At 40.5% G+C, this 19,886-nt stretch overlaps 1 protein-coding gene across 1 annotated transcript; it reads right to left on the reverse strand.

Moving 5' to 3' along the window:
- Positions 1-428: 428 nt before the first annotated feature.
- Positions 429-19,684, reverse strand: pth1r (parathyroid hormone 1 receptor). Its single transcript, XM_084707254.1, has 14 exons — positions 19,627-19,684; positions 17,572-17,579; positions 14,167-14,269; positions 9,874-9,984; positions 9,206-9,327; positions 6,640-6,734; positions 4,081-4,267; positions 3,218-3,371; positions 2,749-2,809; positions 2,355-2,421; positions 2,119-2,213; positions 1,859-2,000; positions 1,413-1,454; positions 429-1,323 (listed from the first exon to the last, which is right to left on the reverse strand). The coding sequence occupies exons 1-14, from the start codon at positions 19,682-19,684 to the stop codon at positions 958-960; spliced, it is 1,611 nt and encodes a 536-aa protein (XP_084563380.1). The 3' UTR covers positions 429-957.
- Between the last annotated feature and the right edge of the window lie 202 nt (positions 19,685-19,886).

The raw sequence follows: 19,886 nt of genomic DNA on the forward strand, positions 1-19,886 counted from the left end.
TTTGTAAGAATACCAGGAATTCTCAAGAAACGCCACCTTCCCTCATATTGCCCCATGGGCTTTGAACACTTACACCATTCTGAAACTACAGTACTGTGCAGAGTACCTAAAACTGATACACAGTAATGGCAGATCTAGGTTCCCTGAGTCATGTTCCCTTTTACATTGAAGTGGATTTGGTTTACGACAAATTCAAACCAGTGAGTTCTGTCCTGTATGAGACAATAGAGAAATATTCCATGACCTTGGAGTACATGATTCCAATACTTTAGAAAAGATTAAGTGTTCTTCTCACCTGCATATACAGTGATGTACTCACTATCTAACAAATGCTAACAATGAACCTGAACCCTGCTGCTTCTCTCTGTAAAAGTAAGCGAGAGTATATATATATATATATATATATATATATATATATATATATATATATATATATATATATATATATATATATATATATATATATATATATATATCAAATCTACAATATCTGAGATTGAGCTTTATATACTGTAAGGTATTGGAACTACGAAGAACAGACAATGTGATTCTAATTCCATGAGCAGAGTAGTAAAAATACTTGACGATGAAAACTAAAGGAGCTACAAGATTGTATTCATCCTACCAGTGACACAATAACGTCAATGAGAAACAGCCGTGAAATTGCTCTATTCTGTTCTCAGCCAACAGTTGATCTGTGTGGCTGATGGACGCTGTCTCAGAGCAGAGTCTCTGCTAGAATGGAGAAGGTGATTGTATTGGTGACCCGCCTCACACATCGATACACCCTTGAGCCAAGAGCCTCATCCCATCCTGCAAGTCCTGGCTTGATTCACAGGAGAATAACTGGCAGTGTGAACACAGTCATCCCCACACAACATCCTGAGATGCTCCGTGCTGTTTCATGACTCAGCCCTGACGACGTGCCTTCCTGGTGGCGAGTTTAAACAGGCACGGTCACATGACCGTCTCCCTCTCTTCCTCCACCACGGGCGAAGGTTTCTCCTCCTCGCAGGAGCGCTGTGTGGCGTTGGACGGCTCCTCTTCGGGGACGTGCAACTCCTGCCCCGAGGACGGGATCGAGTTCTCCGACACAGAGCCGTTCTTCACGTAGCCCGGTAGGTTCCGGTGGCCGTTAACGGTGACGGGCCCCAGTCGCGTGGTGAGGTGCAGGGCCAGCGGCCCGCGAGCGGTGACGTTGGTCACGCTGGTGTGTGACACCATGGGTCCGTAGCTGTATGTGTTACTGCCACTCCGAGCTTTTCTCTTAAAGTCTAGGGCTAGCGTCCTCCTACTCCAGGACTTCTTGATCTCTGCTTGCACCTAACGCAAGAAAGAAAGACAGGACTACAGTAAATATCTGGCATGTTCCTCCTGTCAGGGTTGGAAACTAGAAACAACCAAGTACTTACCTCGCCATTGCAGAAGCAATATATAATTGCAACAAAGAATCCCTACAAAGAAAAAACATCCACAGAAAAAGCATGACAATGATGTCAAAGATTTTTCCAGACATAAAATGGACCAAATTCTGAATCAGTACAGTAAGCGTAGTAAACATATTTGATTGAAATAGCTCTCTCTTATTCCTAACATTCTACTGTGATCACATCATCATAAGTGCTGCCACAGCCAGTGCAGTTCCACATTGATTTATGCAGATACAGAACTCCATTCTTGGGGGGGCCCATAGGACTGAACCTGTCCTATTAACAGAGCAAATTCTTCAGCCAATCACATGATAATCCAGCTCTTGATTAGTAAGAAGTGTGTTAGCACTGGGCAGGAAAAAAATGTGCCAGCAACCTTCTCAGGATTTGTCGGCAGTTTCCCACGTGTACCACAGTCGCCACCGTACCTGGAAAGAGTTGAAAAGCATCTCGTAGTGCATCTGGATCTGCCAAGGAACCCCGGTAACTTCTGTGTACGGCATGGCCATGAACACAATGTAGTGGACCCCAAACAGAGGCGTCAGCACCAAGGTCGACTTCAACAGTTTCCTGCAAAGGAAATTAATCCCAGCAGAGATTGGCGTCATTGTACGCATCACCGAGCCATCTTCCTTTTTTAATTTGACAAATCAAGAGAGGACTGTCAGAAACAGGTGCAGCTTCATACCTGTACTGCTGTCGTGTGTCACATCTGCCGGCATTGGTTTCTCTTAGCTTGGTTGCCAGAACTCGGATTATATTCAGGAACAGCAGAAAATTCACCTGAAGGGGAAATGTGAGGCAAATGACAGCAAGTTTAATAACGCCCCAATCAAAATGGTGGATAATGACGCTCCTGATTGTGGTGTACAAGCATGCTCAAACAGTCTGAAGCAGGAGGAAACCTGTCGTGGGTTCACTTACCACGATAGCAGTCAAGATGGGTATCTGAACTATCCATTTCAAATTGCCAGCACTTAGGTCCCAACACCTGTGAGGGATAAACAAGGCATTTATCGAAAAAAATAGACTATGCAAAAGGTATAATTATGTATGCTCTCTAGGTAGGTTTGTGTTGGTGGTTCTGAAGCCTTGGATGAGGATATAGAAAAACACACAAGGAGGTCTTGGTAATTGTCAATAATTATGTGCTGTATGTTGGTCTTTCAACCATTTGCCACATGAAGTATTTCTCTCACAGTGTGCACCTTTGCAGGTGAACTTCAGCCTTTCGATGAACCATTATTGTGAATATGCTTTCAGCACTAACATAAGCAAAACGGTTATCTCTTTGTTATTGTACCAGTCAGTCACTTACTCTGTGTCTGCCAAGGTGGCTCGAACACTTGCCCAAACTGTCACAAACATAGCTGGAACTCCTGAGGAAGAGGACAACACGATGACACACATCTCCATTTGACAACTCCTGCAGAAATGCGGCAGGCTCTGTGGCATAATATTGCCGACAATTATGTAGCATTGTCTTTTTTACCTTTACTTGAGAGAACTGGGCAGCACAGCATCCACATTGTATGCGCTGTGCTGATATAGAAGTAACACGCACAGTGTGTACAATGCAGGGGCTGTGGGCTTACATCTTTGATCTCAGCTTCAGAGTTTGCCTTGTTTTGTCACACAACAAAGCCTAATCATTTCCCTTGTTCTTTAGAACACCGAGCCTACATGAATCATTGGAGAAAATCTGTTTTCTAAGAAATGCATATGTTTGTCTTCTGACAGATCAGATGCTTTATCTTAGAATGTGTGGCGTGATGGGGAACACTTACCCCAACCAATCATAGTAAATCCCCAAAGATACTTCCTGTCAGAGAAGAAGGTCATGAAGATGAGACTGTGAAGATAAAGGCCTTCCACCAGGATCCAGTAGTAGTTAGTGGCCAAGAAGTACAGGAACAAGGTCACAGCCACCTTGCAGCCAATCTGAGACACATCAAAATGCACCTTTATTATCTCATTATACACAACAAATCTAGTATGAGTTATTACTGACAGGCACAAGTACAACATTGAATGTACTGTGTCCCACATAACCACTGTAAATGGCATCCTCATACATGTTCTCTTCCACGGACCTCAGTTACAGTAGGACTCGTGCTAATCCCGTTCATGTTCATCCAGCACGTTCATGTCGAGATGTCCTAACATCACAGTGGACGTTCACATCACAAGTGCACCTTGTTGATTGTGAGAGGGCCATAAGGGAAGCCAGCCTTTGTATATCAAGCTGCAGTGTGCACATTGCTGAATGATCTGGATTGCATATTCTATCTACAGATCCTCTACCAGAGGCTCATGACAGCTAATCATCTTGAATATCTTTTCCTCCTCTCATTGGTCTCAGTGTTGCAACCATGTTTTACTAGTATAGAAATGCCCTGCCATTGGTTTGGTCTGTTTAGAAATGAGACAATAAGACATTAGACAATGTTGGTGAGTCATATGTACCAAATGCTCAACGAAACGCTCCTAAGCAACAGATACACAATCATCCCAGGATTATGTTTCTTATGGTACAGTGCAACCAAAGCATCTCCAACAACGATTGTAAAAACAGAATTACAGTGCTTAAAGAAATAACAGAACCTGTACTGTATTTCTCCCAGTCAGGGTTTGTGTCCTCTGTACTTACAAACTGGGTTTTATTGGCTGGAGGTGCTTCAGTGATGGACTTGAGATCTTCCACACTGACGCGCTCCATGTCCTCCAAGACCGAGCCAGAATACAAGACCACGTCTTTCACGAAGATACTGATGGCCCGCAGCATGAAGGACACAAACAGGTGCATGTGGATGTAGTTCCTGGTGCAATGCAACCGTCTACAGGTAAAAAAGAAATGGAAAGGTCTCATTAACTGAAACAAGGGTGTTGGCTTTGTGACATACATTATCAGAGGCTCTTTCTGACATCACATTCCCTTTTCACACCTGACAATCACCACAGGATGGATGGATTGAAAAAAGACAAGCCAAGGGGGCATTATACGGATACAAGTTAAACCTCATCTGCAGTCTTCAGATGTGTGTGTGTGTGTGTGTGTGTGTGTGAGAGAGTGTGTGTGTGAGAGTGTGTGTGTGTGTGTGTTTCACACTTTTGAACAATACGCATCCTAATTAGAGCCAGCTGAATTCTGTGCTGAGTGTAACACATTCTTGAGTTTTAGAGGCTTGAAAAGCACAAATATTGAATTGCAGGGCTCAAAGTGAGCTGTAAAAACTCAATTGCAAGCATATGTTGTGCAGATCCAAAAGCATGAGAATTTCCTCCCAGACAAGCAAATGTTTATCTGTCAGATCTTTTGCAAAACATCCTTTTGAAACCTTAGGAAATGGATGGAGCTTTTGAGGAAACCAACTGTGTCAACCTGATTACAGGTTATCCTAAACAAAACAAATTAGCTCTATCCTATAACATAATTCCTTCGCATTTTATCCTTTGGTATATTTCAGTATTTAGTAGGAAAATGGTTATATAATTTAATTAAGATTGACTTTCTCATCAGGTTTGGTCATCATTAGATTTAATGAAAACAACTGTCAGTCTAATCAGTTCCTACTCATTATTTATCCAACCCATTCCGCTCATTAGAGACATGGCTACTTGACAAGCTGTCCTCAGGGTCTATTGATTTGAAAGGTGTGGGGGGGATAATGAATCTTGTAGACCCCCCCCCCCCCCTGCAAACAACATTTATGAACTCCCATGTCTGATGGTTTAAGAGCTGACATGTTGAAGGGGAGACATGGCTGCAGTGCTCTGCAGTGCACAGCAGGGACGGCAGCAGAAGGCTGCAGTGCTCTGCAGTGCACAGCAGGGACGGCAGCAGAAGGCTGCAGTGCTCTGCAGTGCACAGCAGGGACGGCAGCAGAAGGCTGGAGTGCTCTGCAGTGCACAGCAGGGACGGCAGCAGAAGGCTACAGTGCTCTGCAGTGCGCTGCAGGGACGGCAGCGAAGGCTGGAGTGCTCTGCAGAGTGCTGCAGGGACGGCAGCAGAAGGCTACAGTGCTCTGTAGAGTGCTGCAGGGACGGCAGCAGAAGGCTGGAGTGCTCTGCAGAGTGCTGCAGGGACGGCAGCAGAAGGCTGGAGTGCTCTGCAGAGTGCTGCAGGGACGGCAGCAGAAGGCTGGAGTGCTCTGCAGAGTGCTGCAGGGACGGCAGCAGAAGGCTGGAGTGCTCTGCAGAGTGCTGCAGGGACGGCAGCAGAAGGTTGCAGTGCTCTGCAGAGTGCTGCAGGGACGGCAGCAGAAGGCTCCTGGGATTCCCCATTAAACTCATAGGCTTCCTGGTGCCTGTTTGGAGCAGTGTTAAAAGGCTGCTCCGTCCAAACCCTTGGTAAGGCACGTCTGCCATAGCACCGGTAAACAAATCTTTCCGCACTGATTTCTGATACTCCCTCCGCTAAACAAAATGAACAAATAATGGAGAAGTTCCCTTGCATTAATCAGTGGAGGGGAGATATGAAAAGATCGACTGTTTGAATGGACAGATGATGAATGCAACCTTGTGTGAGAAGACTAATTTATGCTATATGTTACCTGAAAGTTGCTTTGTTTGCTGTGAGACACTTTGGGAACATTTTGTACATTAGTGACACTATAGTGTCCTGGCATCCCTTTTCAGATGAGAGCCTCTCACTTAGAAGACACTTAAAGACAATATTTGCTTGTGTCATTATGCAAAAATGTAAAGTAGACAGACTGACACAAACAACAACTAATGTTTTCTGATGAATTTCCAAATCCTGAAATCAATGCGTAAGGAAATAACAAAGAATGTAAATGTCAACAAGACTGAGCGTGTGTTCCACACAGGCCTTGAGGCAACAACCTCAAAGATGAGCATCCCTAATCTCTTTAAAAGTCAAACGTGCATGCAAAAGGCAAAGGTGGGCTATGTGGTGATTTTGCACGCTTCCTCTCTTTCTTTTATAGAGTACTACAGTAGCATTATTCCAAGCACTTATGTAAACATGTTAAGGACTTCATTACAGGAATTTCCATGCTTCTAATCTACAAGTTAAACAGTAAAAGAATGAACAAATGTGTTTAGATGCTGTGCTCAGCACCCAATTTAATTTTGGGGGGTTTTCTATCCGTCACTCTATCCTTAATCCCTGACCCCGGGTATAGTTCCCTTGTCTATGAACTAAGAGGCTATTGATTTGAGTTTTCCAAAGACAAAAACCACTCACCGGAAATATCCCAAGATGACTACAGCCACCATAAGTGATCCCAGAGAGATGGAGTAGCCCACCGTATAAATGAGATACAGCCGGTCAAAGACTTCCTGTGGTAGGAGAAATGAGAAAGAAATAGCTTGACAAGTCTGGAAACATTACACCACTAGAGTACAAAAATGTACAATGTACATACCGCATTGTAAAATACTTTTGAATGGACATACAATTCTAGCATATTTTCATCAATTTAAAACACACAAACGCAGAGAATGAAAATGACTGGAGACGTATCAGCGAAAACTACTTTATATTGTTCTGTGCTCATTGTTTTATTAGTCAATCAAAAGTTCCAAACACTAAAGCTGTGTTCCTCCCTATCTATGCTCATCCACCAACACAGACAACTGGACAAACCAAACCACCCACAGTGGGACACTGCATTGCAACACACAAACAGGGAAGCAAAACCAGCTCAGCGCGGACCCAAAGGTCAACATTTCATTAGCATACAGGTCCTTAGACTTTGATTGCTTCCTAAACGATGATTGCTTGTGACAACAAGCTGCCACCAGGCCACCAAGGTGTCTCCAGCAACTGGACTGCTTTTAATAAAAACAGCATTTGGCTTGAGTGATGTGGCTGACGAGCTGGGTGGGGCTGCTGGGGCTTCCAACTGCGATGACTACAGAGAGCAGGCAGCCAGAGGACATGCTGGGTTAGCAGGGCCTCTAACCAGGGTCTCTGGATCAACACAGCCTGTGGAAGGGGGCCAAGCCCGGGGTGAGGTAACCAGAGACTCCACTGCTGTTATCATTTAGCACCGCCACTCTCTGCCAAACGGAGGGTCTCTAACTTGTGGTGGTGGCGGTGCAGTAATTGTGCTGTGAAGATTTTTTCGGTTTGCGTATAGGCAGTTTTCATTAAAGTGCTGCAATGATTCCTGGGATCCCATCAATATAAACATTTGAAGTCTGGGAAATGGGGGCCCCGAAATGTGGATATGCCCATGTCCGCCCACATCCTTTCTGTTGATACCCTATTTTTTATAAGTGGGAGAGAAGAATTTAAATGTGGGGGGGGCAATGTTTGAGATTGATATCAAGTATCAAGCTTTTGTGTACCATACAGTTGTTGGTTTTTCAAGTATACCGTATGTTTTGAATAGCATACACTGGGGAGAAGCAGAATGTCTATGCTTATAGACAGAATGCTCTTTTACTCTGTCAAACCCTCCAGCTTTGGCCTTGACAGAAATGCTGTGTATGACCTTCAGATGTCATGTTTTTCTTTTGCTTTCCATTAATGAAGCAGATCTGCATCTCCTCAATTTCCTTAACACTAGCCTTCAACTTTCATGGCTATTCACCAAGGCTATTTCATATTAAACAGTAACCATTTGTGTCATCGGTCCTAGGATTTTCTTCTTGATAAAGTGAATCAAGCACAAATCATCTTTTCTTCAAAGTACAGTACTCTCAAAATAACAATCTCAATAATTTTGTGATGGCTGTGGACAAGGGTACAGCGTTCACTTTGAAACAGTAGTGTTAAATGACAGCAGAAAGATGGCAGCTAAGTGACAAATTGTTAACCCCACCATTTTCTTTCAAGAGTGGCAGTCACACATCGATCTCATGATTGCCATCTGAACACAATCTATACTGACTCCAGAATTCCTACCACACAGAAAGAACAGCTTGGTGGGGAATGAAGCCAGAGATAATCTGAGAATACGTTTTATACTTTTAACAGAACCTCTGGTCCCATAGATTACATACCGCCAGTAACGTTCATGCTAAAAAGATGTAGGAGTGCAGCAGCAAAGGAAATCTGCTTTCCATTACAACAAAAAAATCACTGGTGACGAGACTTTCCACTTGGCGTTGTCTTTGCTTTAGCTGGTTGCTATTTTTACCTCAGATGAGGAAAGGAAAACCCTGCATCTACATAATGTCTCAGAGACTAACAAAGGGATTGCCAGACAATGAACACAACATTGTCATTAGGAGCAGACATGCAAGGGTGTCTAATGATTGAGACACAACTGAGTGACACTAAAGGAGGCTTGATCTGACACAATGTGCCTTACAACTATCCTGTCAATTCAGAATGAAAAGCTGTTGTCCCTTAGAGGAAGGCTTTGTCACTGTGTTGCGAATGCTACTGACTTATCGAAAGGTTCTGTGAAGACTAACGACCTAACCCTTAAAATGTACACATGCACGCAATAGCTATTGTCTAGATAGATAGGCACTTTATTAATCATGTGGGGAAATTCAGGTGTCTCTCACAGCTCTCATATTTACAATAATAACCGACGCTATGTATAGACAGTACGGTACAATACAAACAGACAATACAATAAGTTATGTACAGTGTAGATAAAGTAACATGTATATTGTAGGTGCATAGTGCAAAACAGTGTATGTATTAGGATCTCCTAAGACGCTCAGTCCGAGAACGTTGGGACAACAGTCTTGCTGTTGTTGTAACTATTGTGCTGGAGGACAGACGTTTCATTGTCAAAAGGACATTTCCGGATCCCAGAAACACTTTAGGGATAGCAATGCCTTTTTACCTTCTCATCGTTCTTGTAGTTGGAGAGGAATTTTGCACATTCACTGTAATTGGCCCAGGTCTTGTTGTTACTGGTTGTGATCTCCCACGTTCCGTTGTTGTCACAGCGACGATATGCTAGGCCTGCGAACAAAGCACAACTCAGAGCATAATTGAGCTCCATCCCTGATTTGTCAGAAACTGTTATATACCTTATTTCAAGGTATGCTAAATGAGAATGCAGGGATGAAAGTCAAACTGGGCAGGAAATCTTATAGGGCAATATCAAATCCAATATATGCATAATTTATGACTCTTAAAGTTGATGTCAAAGTTCTCATTTAAATAGAATGAAAATATTATTAACATATTGATTCATCCTGCATTGAATGTAATCCATGGTCAAGGGGCTGTGATCAATGCCTCAGTTTTATGTATGCAGCAACTGACCAATTACAAGTTTGAGCCTTTTTTTAACTCCATATTAATAAATGGATGTCCCCCAATTAGAATGCTTTGAGTATTACAAACTCAGTGTGACTATTTATCGATCACTGAATTTCTGGTACACATTTTATAAATATTACATCATCATATAATTATGTCATTAAAAAAAAGCTGGAACTATATTTTATAGACAATAAAATCGAGACTGAGCTCAGATGTCAAAATTGAGAATGCCTGGCTTACCTTTATGGTTGAAGTCATAGATGTACTCAGGACATGAAGTGGACACCAGCTTTCCTGGAGCCCCTTCTGGCCAGCAAACAATACCATCCCATTCCGGTGAGCAGAAACCATCTGCAGAGAAATAAGCAATGGTGACATTTAAGACCCGGGATGTGGAGTGTTCACTGCTTCAGTCCAACATTACATGGCCATAGGCCTTTGTTCATGTGTAACAGGAAATATTGTGCTTACGGTTTGCCTCGTGTTCTTTTACTATACTAACTAACTGAACTCACTTAAAGCCATGAGGGTATTTTCGAATGCAAATTAAGACACAGCAATTGGTGGTTAGGGAAAGTTAAAATACAGTATGAGACAAGTGTGACCTTAAAAAAAGCACTGAACCATGGTTAGAATGGCTGCTTCGTATATGCTTGCTCTTTAGGGTAAGGGCTGTGACTGTTCCTTATAAAAGAAAATATAAACAAATCCCTCAACAATCCACATTGTATTTTTCAAAACAGCCATGCTGTGGCTACTTTATTTAACAAAATAGAATATAAAGTATGTCCACAAAATGTTTATCTCCAGCCACTTCCACTGTCAGTATTACACTCCTTGGATAGCTGCATAAGCAAATATGTTTCTAATGATCCATAGTAGTAGGGAATGGGCATGGATCATGAATTATGATCTCATCACCGCAGCACCCAAACACCTCACTGTATGCTCGTCATTGTTCTTTTCCAGTTAATTGGTTGCAATATGGACCGTATTCTCAAGATTCCACAAGAACTTGTAAAAACAATGCAAACAGTGGTGTAGTGTCTGGGGGAAAACAAAGAGACTATGTTACCCTGACGGTAAGACTGAGCTACCATGTTGGAGGAGCAGACATGTTGAAACTACATTTCTGGCAATGTGAAGGCTAAATTAAGGACAGTATCTGTACTTGTTTGGTCAATATATAGTGTACTGTAAAGCTGTCACAAAGGAAGTGAAACAGCATCTTCATTAATTCATAAACAAAATAATCATTTAGCCATTCATGTACATTCATTTGGAACAAAAGTTTCTTAATTTTAAGCTAAGCCAGTCTCTGTGAAACCCTAGTCCTCCAATAGTGGGAGCATGGTCTCTTTTACCACAGATTCCTGGCAAGAAACATTTTTTGGGGGCTTGGCATTTATTTTCTATTATTGAAAACATCTGCCTTACTCTTACCACTAATAACTAGTTAAGAATAAAACTAAAACTGTTCTCTCTTTGCTGTAGATCTATTATTTTCTTATTCCTGTAATCAAAGTTAGAGAGAAACATCTGAGGCTATGACGACATGCTTTTTATGTGCCTTCAAAATGGCCTGTCACTTGGTGCGCATAATTAGAGAGCAAAGCGTATTTGACTGATTTCAGAAGATTCTGTGTTGAGAAAAATAGAGCACCTCATTTTCAAAATAACACTGACCGCATGTCCTAAGAGTGAGAGTAAAATCGGTCTAAGGTTGTGCCATAGGTTTTATTACCATAGGACCACCTACCAACAAGCTTAAATTAAACACTGAACACACACGTATATAATTTCCATGAGCATTATTTAAATATAGACGTGACTATGGGGGACTTTGGTATTGGTGATGTCACTGAGGTTTTATAATAAGGTTTTCTTTTCCCACCACACGTTTGATTCAGGCTTGCAGATGTCAAAACACATATTGCACAGAGTTCTGATATGTGCAAGCTTTCATGATGATTGCTGATGTTATTCTATACCAAGACCACAGGTTTGAATGCTGAGCTATTTTCACACTCTGCAAGGTCTGGGGCCTTCAGCCCACATCCCTTGACTGTTCTACCCAGGCAAACCTCAGTATCTACCTCAATGAATACCTTGTCCCAAGGAAGGCAATGAAGATTCGAGACCCCTGTGTATTCAAGGAACAAATGAGAAATAATACCAGACAGGACATGAAAATGTCCTTGAACGTGAAATGTGAAAAGAGTTTTGGCTTGATTGCGGTTGGCCCTCACCCTCAGCACAAAAGCTGGAAAAGCAAGATCAGTTTGTAACAATTTGATAAATCACTCCACACTGCAAACAATTTAAATTAGTCATCGTTTCACATCTCCAATAATAAGTTCGGCTAACCACTGGGTTTACAGTGGCAGCGAACTGCAAGGGTGGTCAAACAGGACATGTGCAAGGCAAACCTGGACCAAAAGCCAAAGTCCTCAAAAATGCATCCAGTTGCTGTTCTGTAAGTTTTATTCAGCACATTGAGATCTGACCACAATAGAAGACCAAAACGAACAATGTTCTAAACTAAGGACAATCCTTTCTTAGTGAACACAACCCAAAAAAAATCTTAAACTGTAACACATACGAGTTTCCGACCATTCTACAGGATCATTGGTTTTAGTTTAGCTTACAGTGCAGAGAGGCAAGGAAGCTGAGCATGGACTACAAGGTGCTTTAGGCCTGTTGACTAAACACCTATTAAGACAGATGATATGCTAATAACCAGATGAGCCTAGGTTAAGTCAAGTGCCAAGAAGTAGAAATCTTAAATCAAGGACATTAAATTCAATTATCATGCTTTCTGAGGCATAAAGCACACAACTATTTTCTTTTTAATTCAATGTGCTTACTCAAATTTGGATTTTGTGTTATGATTCGAAATATGTGTGGCAAAACACAGAGACCACAAGTCAAAATGACTCCACAAGTATCATCTATCTACTATGCAGGTTAGGTACAATATGCACTCTGACACACATTGTACTGCACAAAAAGGATGCCTTTTTTCCAAGATGCCAGGAACCACTTCCAGTGACATCAGAGCTGCATCCCTCTTCGACAAACAAAAATGCGTCTCCATTTTGCCATCAAATTTTGCAAGACATATCACACTTTCCACATTTTCTTCTGTTAGTGTTGTAAATATCAATATCAAACAATAAAGATTCAGTAACACGTTTTAAATCATATTCAAATTATTGCAAGAAATAATACTGCAGGAGAAAATCTGAAGGGAGTGCTTTACCCTGGAAATATACTGCCAGGTATGTGGAAAACAGGTTGGACAGTAACACGCCACAGATGTCAAGATGGATTAAAGATGATGGTGGTCAGATGAAGAAACTAGACTCTCATCTTTGAATGCTCTGATGTGTGTCTGAGTGCTCTGCTGCTCAGTGTTAGTGTCAGTGATGATTCAAATCAATTATTAGCTTTTTTCCCATAAACTTGAAAACCTTGTTGTGCAAACATGACTTTTGATGTTTGCCACCTCAGAGGGCATTTTATGTCAGATTTATACTAGAATGTGAAACCCTTGGGTATCTGCAAACTGTTCACATTTGGTAAACATTGTGAGCCAAAATACTGTCAACTACTGTAAACCATCAGCAATAGCCTTTGTATTCCTAGTCTGAAAACAAACATTTATTGTGGTGTGCTTTTGTTTCAGGAAGATTGTTTTTAGAATGCTTGAGAACCAAACACAAGGAGACCACAATGAATCAAGGCTGAAGAGAAAATAATAGGACTTATTGAACATGGAATCCAAAACTCTTTAGTATAGTTTCACAGGCAAAATGACAGTGACCACAGAGTAAAGGATGCTGGGATCTGCTCGAAAAGTACATTCTTTATACACCCACAAGTACACAAATAAGTACCAGTTCTGCTCTTTGGAAATCCTTCATACATAACTTCCTAAAACCAAACAGGAAAACTAGACCCAAAACTTTGCACAGAATAAAGAAAAAACATATCTTTCATGAGTAGTCATTACTAGAGTGAATATATGATGCCATAAACAGAGGTGACATTTAAATCAATACCAAGATAAAAAGGAAATGTACTTATTGATGTATTCTGAATAAGAGCACACACAGATCAGACATGTGTCTCAATTATCTGTAAACTATTTACCCTGGTTGTCTGTCTGCCAAGTGCTAATATCCTACTATTGCTTTTGTTTCATATAGTTCTAGTTACCAAATAAACAACATGCCTCGACTCTCATGCCCTCCGCTGTCTTTATGACATAACTAAATTGGTGCCTGGTTAACAGAGCAAGCAATTAGCCTGCAGACTGCTGTAGTGGGATCGCAGGTGTCACTAATCCCATAAAAATGGGACGAGTTTGACTATGTAAAGGAATCAATAACACAAAAATATGCTTGCCATGGCTGTAATTACATAATAATATAACATCTATATTTTCTCTGAAGAAGGGGGGAAAGTATATTAATATTCAAACAGCATGTCTTGTTCATGTAGTATATTTCTCCTGACACAAATACTCACCAGGAATACTGTATTTGGACTTAATTGCACCCTCACATTTCCCTTTTGCTTTGAACAACAGGCCAATTTGTTCTTCTTTGGTGAGAACATCGTCGGCGTATACCTGTGTAGACAGACAACAACATTTAGGTTAGTCTTGTTTTTGTTTAGCACACTATGCTGGGACTATTATGGAACGTGACACATGAAACCGGAGAAACATTACATACTTCACATCCCATTTTTCAAGAACCCAACCTGACAGGATTCCATGTCGACAAAGTCGACAAAGCATGATGAAACAAATTATATCAAAATATGACCCAGCTGCATCGCACTTCTCCTGCCACCACAAACAACCTCAGCCAAAAGCTGTAGGTGGTGGGCATGGATAGAAGCAAGATCAAAATCTCATCAACCCCATTTTCTTCCAACATTTACCTAAAAAACACTTTCTTCCAGAGTGCCTTGAAAATTATGTAAACTCAGGGAATGTGTCCAACTGTAAGTCAGGATGATTTGTGTTAATGTAAGTTGGTTATATATTTTTATTCCTGTCTTAACTGCCTGTGAAGCAAAGAGTTATAAAATACCTTGTGGTTCCTCTTTCCTTCTCTAAACAGTATCTGTTTCAGCTTTTGTTTATAGTCCCAGCTGGTATTCTGTGATTTTTGCCACTCTGTGGTCAGTATCTATTAGGTGCTAATCAGATATGACACCCACAAAGTGGGGAAAAATACATTTTATACCAAACTTTTTCCTCTCACACCTCCCAACATTGTCTCGACTTTCACACAGAGAGAGAGCAAAATAATAGCTCAGGTGTGATTTTTCCATTCAAGGAAACGTTTTCCTTCTAATAGGTCCCATTGGCTGGTTTGCTATTTGCTCTGGGATCACTGTGCGTCAGTCACAAATATTGCTGTATTGACTTTGACAAGTGTCATCTTAGTTATGTGACAATAAATTCTGCTCTTTGTAGCACCTCAGGCTGTTGAGCTGATATTGACCTGCACACAACAAGGGCATTTGAAGAAAATAATCAAAGATAACCTTAATATTAGGAGAGGACTGTCTTGAACAATTTGAAAATATTAACAAATGGTTCAGCTGTCAGTTTTTCAAACCATCCCTACAACTAGAAAGACACTTAATCACCTTGTCAACGTCAAAACACTGCTTCTATATAAGGTAACTACAGCACTGGGCCCAACAGAGGCCCTTTAATATAGATAGATACATACGTACCCATTGGGAAATTGTGGTAGGCAAGATAAAAAGAAGAAAGAAACAACAAACAAAAAAAATAATACCACAAATGATCAGTACCCTTTTTGTTAACACCCTCTGTGATTGTCCAGTGTCAGGGTCACAACAGCAAGTTGTTTGTAGTAGTCTTTACTATATTAGTACTGCCCTCAAAGTACATCTGCCTGACCATAAGTCTATTATTATTAATTCAAGATGTATTTCCACAGTAAAAAGTCAGCTCTGTTGATCAATAAACATACCACACCATACTGCCTCCTAAACCTGAATATATGTTTTTTTTTATATATTTGGGAACAAGGATACTTGTGTTTTTCTACGAAATACAGGCATGTTTCCAGATTTTTATATCAAACTGCAAATACTGTACCAGGTCTCTGTTTGCTGGACCTGAAACCATAATACCTCGATCCATCAATATTTTCACTACTTTAAGGCTTGAAATAAGGTTGTCCAATTCAAGCTCTGAATGGGGTTACAGAAGGAAGACATTTATGGCTTCACACAGTAAACAACCACAGATGGAACAACATTTCACCACAAGCGAACAAGGATAGATATAACCTGTTTACAGTAGTGACCATGCCAATATAGAATATTCCGCCCTCTCTTCCGAGGAGCTACAGTAAGATCGTTTTCATCTGAATCACTCATTTTTGTTTCTGTAGAAAGGAGAAAAGTCCAGTGACAAGCCCACAAAAAGGTGGTGGTTCTCTCTTGTGCTAAATGTATTTACTTAATAGTAGAACAATTACTGAAGTTTATTCTATGTAACATCCACAGGCATGTACATTTTTATCCGACAGTACAAAACAGTATGAGCTAACAAAACGGCATTACAGCCATTTTACAATGAATCATTGCTTCCGTGATCTATTTATAATCTGTCACAATCATTAAACATGTGAAATCTGTGCAAATTACAGTATTGCCTTCAAGGACACAGCTGTCTTTGAAAAATTGTTCTCTGCACTCGCCAAAACCATAAAGGCTACAATCTTACATGGCTGCAGTACCCATGGTACAGTACTATAACCAATCTAGGAGGGGAGATAACCTCAGCCAATAAAGTATCATATAGTAATAAACCATAAGAGAAGAGCATCCTGAGTCCCCTGATTCTTTTGGAAAACTATTCCGTCTCCACTGGCTGTACTCCAAACCACCAAAGTAAATAGGACTTTCACATGGAGAAAACTTGCACATTCTTATTTACAGCATTTCATTCAAGATACAGTATTCTATTTGTTAAATACTTCAGAGCATGTGCCAAAAAGAAAATTAGATAAATACACGCAAAATAAATATAAGAGTTTTCACCACGGGTCCTCAGAATACTGACTCTTCTGAAATGGACCGCAACATCTGTTTGTCTTGGGTGACTGACTAAAATGAATTCTATACTCAAACTGTGGACCAATAGTTTCCTGCATAAAGGCTGACGTAACAAGACCCAAGATCAGTATGGTATCCCAATTTGCAGATAACTGTTGGACAGTCAATACAGCACTCAGGTTTAAACACCTATGGTGCAGAGAGATTGACAGTGTGTAGGTGTAATTAATAATGGTATATAAATACATTGTCAAGACAGACAGACATCTGATTTCCACTGCATGAACATCAGTTCTGATTGTGGATGATCTTATACAATGGATCTTTTTTGAGAAAAAGTGGTTGCGGTGAACCAAAACCATTTCCTATTGTATTGGTTTGTTAAATTTAGCAGAGACTGGGAAAGGAGGACTCCCAGGAGGTCAGAGCAGAAGGAACTAAAACACTCATGGTTTGGACTATTTGTATGTTAACAAAACATCGCAATGACATTATATCCATATTCCAAGCAAGTCAAAAAAGTAAACCAGGTAAACCCACATTTTTTGAAAGACATTGAGTTTGGAAAAACATCACCTCAAATGGTCTAATGGTCTAAGGAGATTGCTAAGGGGACTGAGGGCAGTGAACACAGAACTGTACAGTAAGTGTAGGTGCATTCTACAGAGCTCAAAGGTGTGAATAGCCGTCAGGATGTGAGTGGGGTTGGACCCAAACGCACAAAAGCACCGAGGCATACTGAAAACAAAGGGTTTTATTCTCGAAACCAGGGGGACACAGAAGGGTACTCACACGACAGGTAGCAGTAACAACAAAAAGGACAAGACAGACTGGACACAAAACAGGAACCTAAATACACAGAACCAAACGACACACAGGTGGACACAATGTAGCTAACGAGATGGTGAAGACAATGACAAGGAACACTCGGACAGGGCTAAACCAAAAACAACAGGGGGGGCACGGCTGTGGCTGTGACAATAACCAACATCCCAACTTCTAATATCCACACTTTTGTGGATATTGCTGCTTGTCATTGCGAATTTCACATGACCAATATTGAAAACGTGGGTAATTTAGGGATAGGCTAACATATTTTTTTGTGGAGGGGAAAGGAAGGTGGTGGGGAGGGGGGCAGGGACAAACTATGTAGTATTGACAGAAAATGTTTGTCCTTGTTCCTAGTTTTGAAAGCAGACAACATATATGATTCACGTGTCAACACAAGCTCACAGATTAAAAGTCGAGTACAAAAATATGGTTTGCCTCATATTTATGCCTTTCAGTAAATCAGAATATGTTCTATAATATTGCTGCTCTGTGTTGGTTGATCAGTACCGGGGATGCGATTCTTGGGTAAATGAGTGTGTAAAGTGAGACTTTCCGTTCCTGATCACACTTCATCACATGGATGATAAATAATATACAGAAAATATTTACCCTGGTTGCCGTAAAGCGCCTGTATTATGGGAATACAGACATATATTTGTTTTATGTACTTGTTTTGGTCATTTGCCCTTCTTTACACCATAGGCTAACATTTCCTTCCTTGTTGTTGGCATATTTTCAAAATGCGATCCCAAGGGCTTTTTGACTTTCCCCAAGTTTAATTTTTTTTTTCTACAAAATAAGGGGATCTTGAAAATTATAGCTCTGTCGAATCTTGTTTTTAATGGCCTGTCCACTATCTGGAAAAAACATGAATGTTACTTTTGACATATTGCACCGCATAAATGTTTTAGCGGATGAAGTTCCTGGATATTATAAACTCCATGAGTCAGTGCCACTCCTCTTCAACTGTGCAATTTGCATTTGATGATAAAACCACAAACCACAAGACTGGTTGTCCTTTGGAAATGCTTGCAGACCACATTCTGACTTAAAGAAGCATTCAGTTCCTAATTACACCCTGCCCTGGTCTGACTGAAGAACAGCACTTTTGTCCCTGATGGAAACACTGTGTGCTCAGAGAAGCAGCACACATATCATGGGGCCAGGATAGGTCTAACTGTGTTGTTCTCTCTAATTGAAAATTGAGCACTCATTCTTTAGTTACGTAAGTCATTTAATACAGAGAGTAAGGGTTATTCTCTCACCCAAGCAGCGCCATGACAGCATATTCATTTTCATCAAAAGCTTAAAAATGGCTAACGGTTATGTAACAATCTAAGATACCAGACATTTCATAATATCCTAATGGACATTTACAAATATGACATTTAATCACATGGGTTGTGGGATGGATAGCCATCACGACAATACATTATATTTATATCCATCTGGGAAACACATGCACAGGTTGCTGTTAAAGGGATTCTTTTACATACAGATTATCTAGATCATGGATTAAATATATTTTTATAAATTATTTTAAGAGCTTTCTATTTTGAGATGCTGCAGATCACTGGCGTTTTACTCATGACTGTTGCACTAATGGCATATTCCACCCTCTCAAATACTGCATAGAAACATCAACAGCAACCCATTATAATCTAATGCCCTTTTTATGCAAGGCAGTTTGGAAAGAAACTTCTGAAACACAGTATGTTGTTCACTCTATGGTGGCATCCATCAAAATACTTTTCATAATCTACCCACTGAACATAGTTTTCAGACGGATTTCACTAGGACATTATGGTACTTGTACTACATTCTGTATAGTAAGAATGTACCCTTACTTTTCACAATATATCTGAACTAACCCTCAGATGTATTCTTTATGTTAATCGGTTCTCTTATGGACAAAATATACTGTACATATATATAGTACATGTTGTGTTTGGTAGAATGTTTTAAAATATATAATTTAATTTGAATCATGAATAACATGTGGTCATAACCCTCATTGTGCAGAAAATAGGTGAGCACACAGAAAGCCAGATGCTACAATATTTACAAGCAAGACCTGCAGGTGCATTCTAATGGATTCATTCATTTTTAAAAGACGCTGACCTGACAAAAACTGATCAAAACCAAAAAGACTCCTGAAATATCTGAAAGCTTCCTGTTTCTTTTTTTCTTACAAAAAGTTCCATAAATGAATGATGACAGTGAACGGAAAGGATAGAACCTCGAAGGTACACCAGGATTCTCTTCTTGTATCTCTACCTTGAAAAACGCAAAATAATAATAATAAT

The sequence above is a fragment of the Hypomesus nipponensis genome, chromosome 10, assembly GCF_054491055.1.
Source record: "Hypomesus nipponensis isolate SF chromosome 10, ASM5449105v1, whole genome shotgun sequence".
Lineage (NCBI taxonomy): Eukaryota > Metazoa > Chordata > Actinopteri > Osmeriformes > Osmeridae > Hypomesus > Hypomesus nipponensis.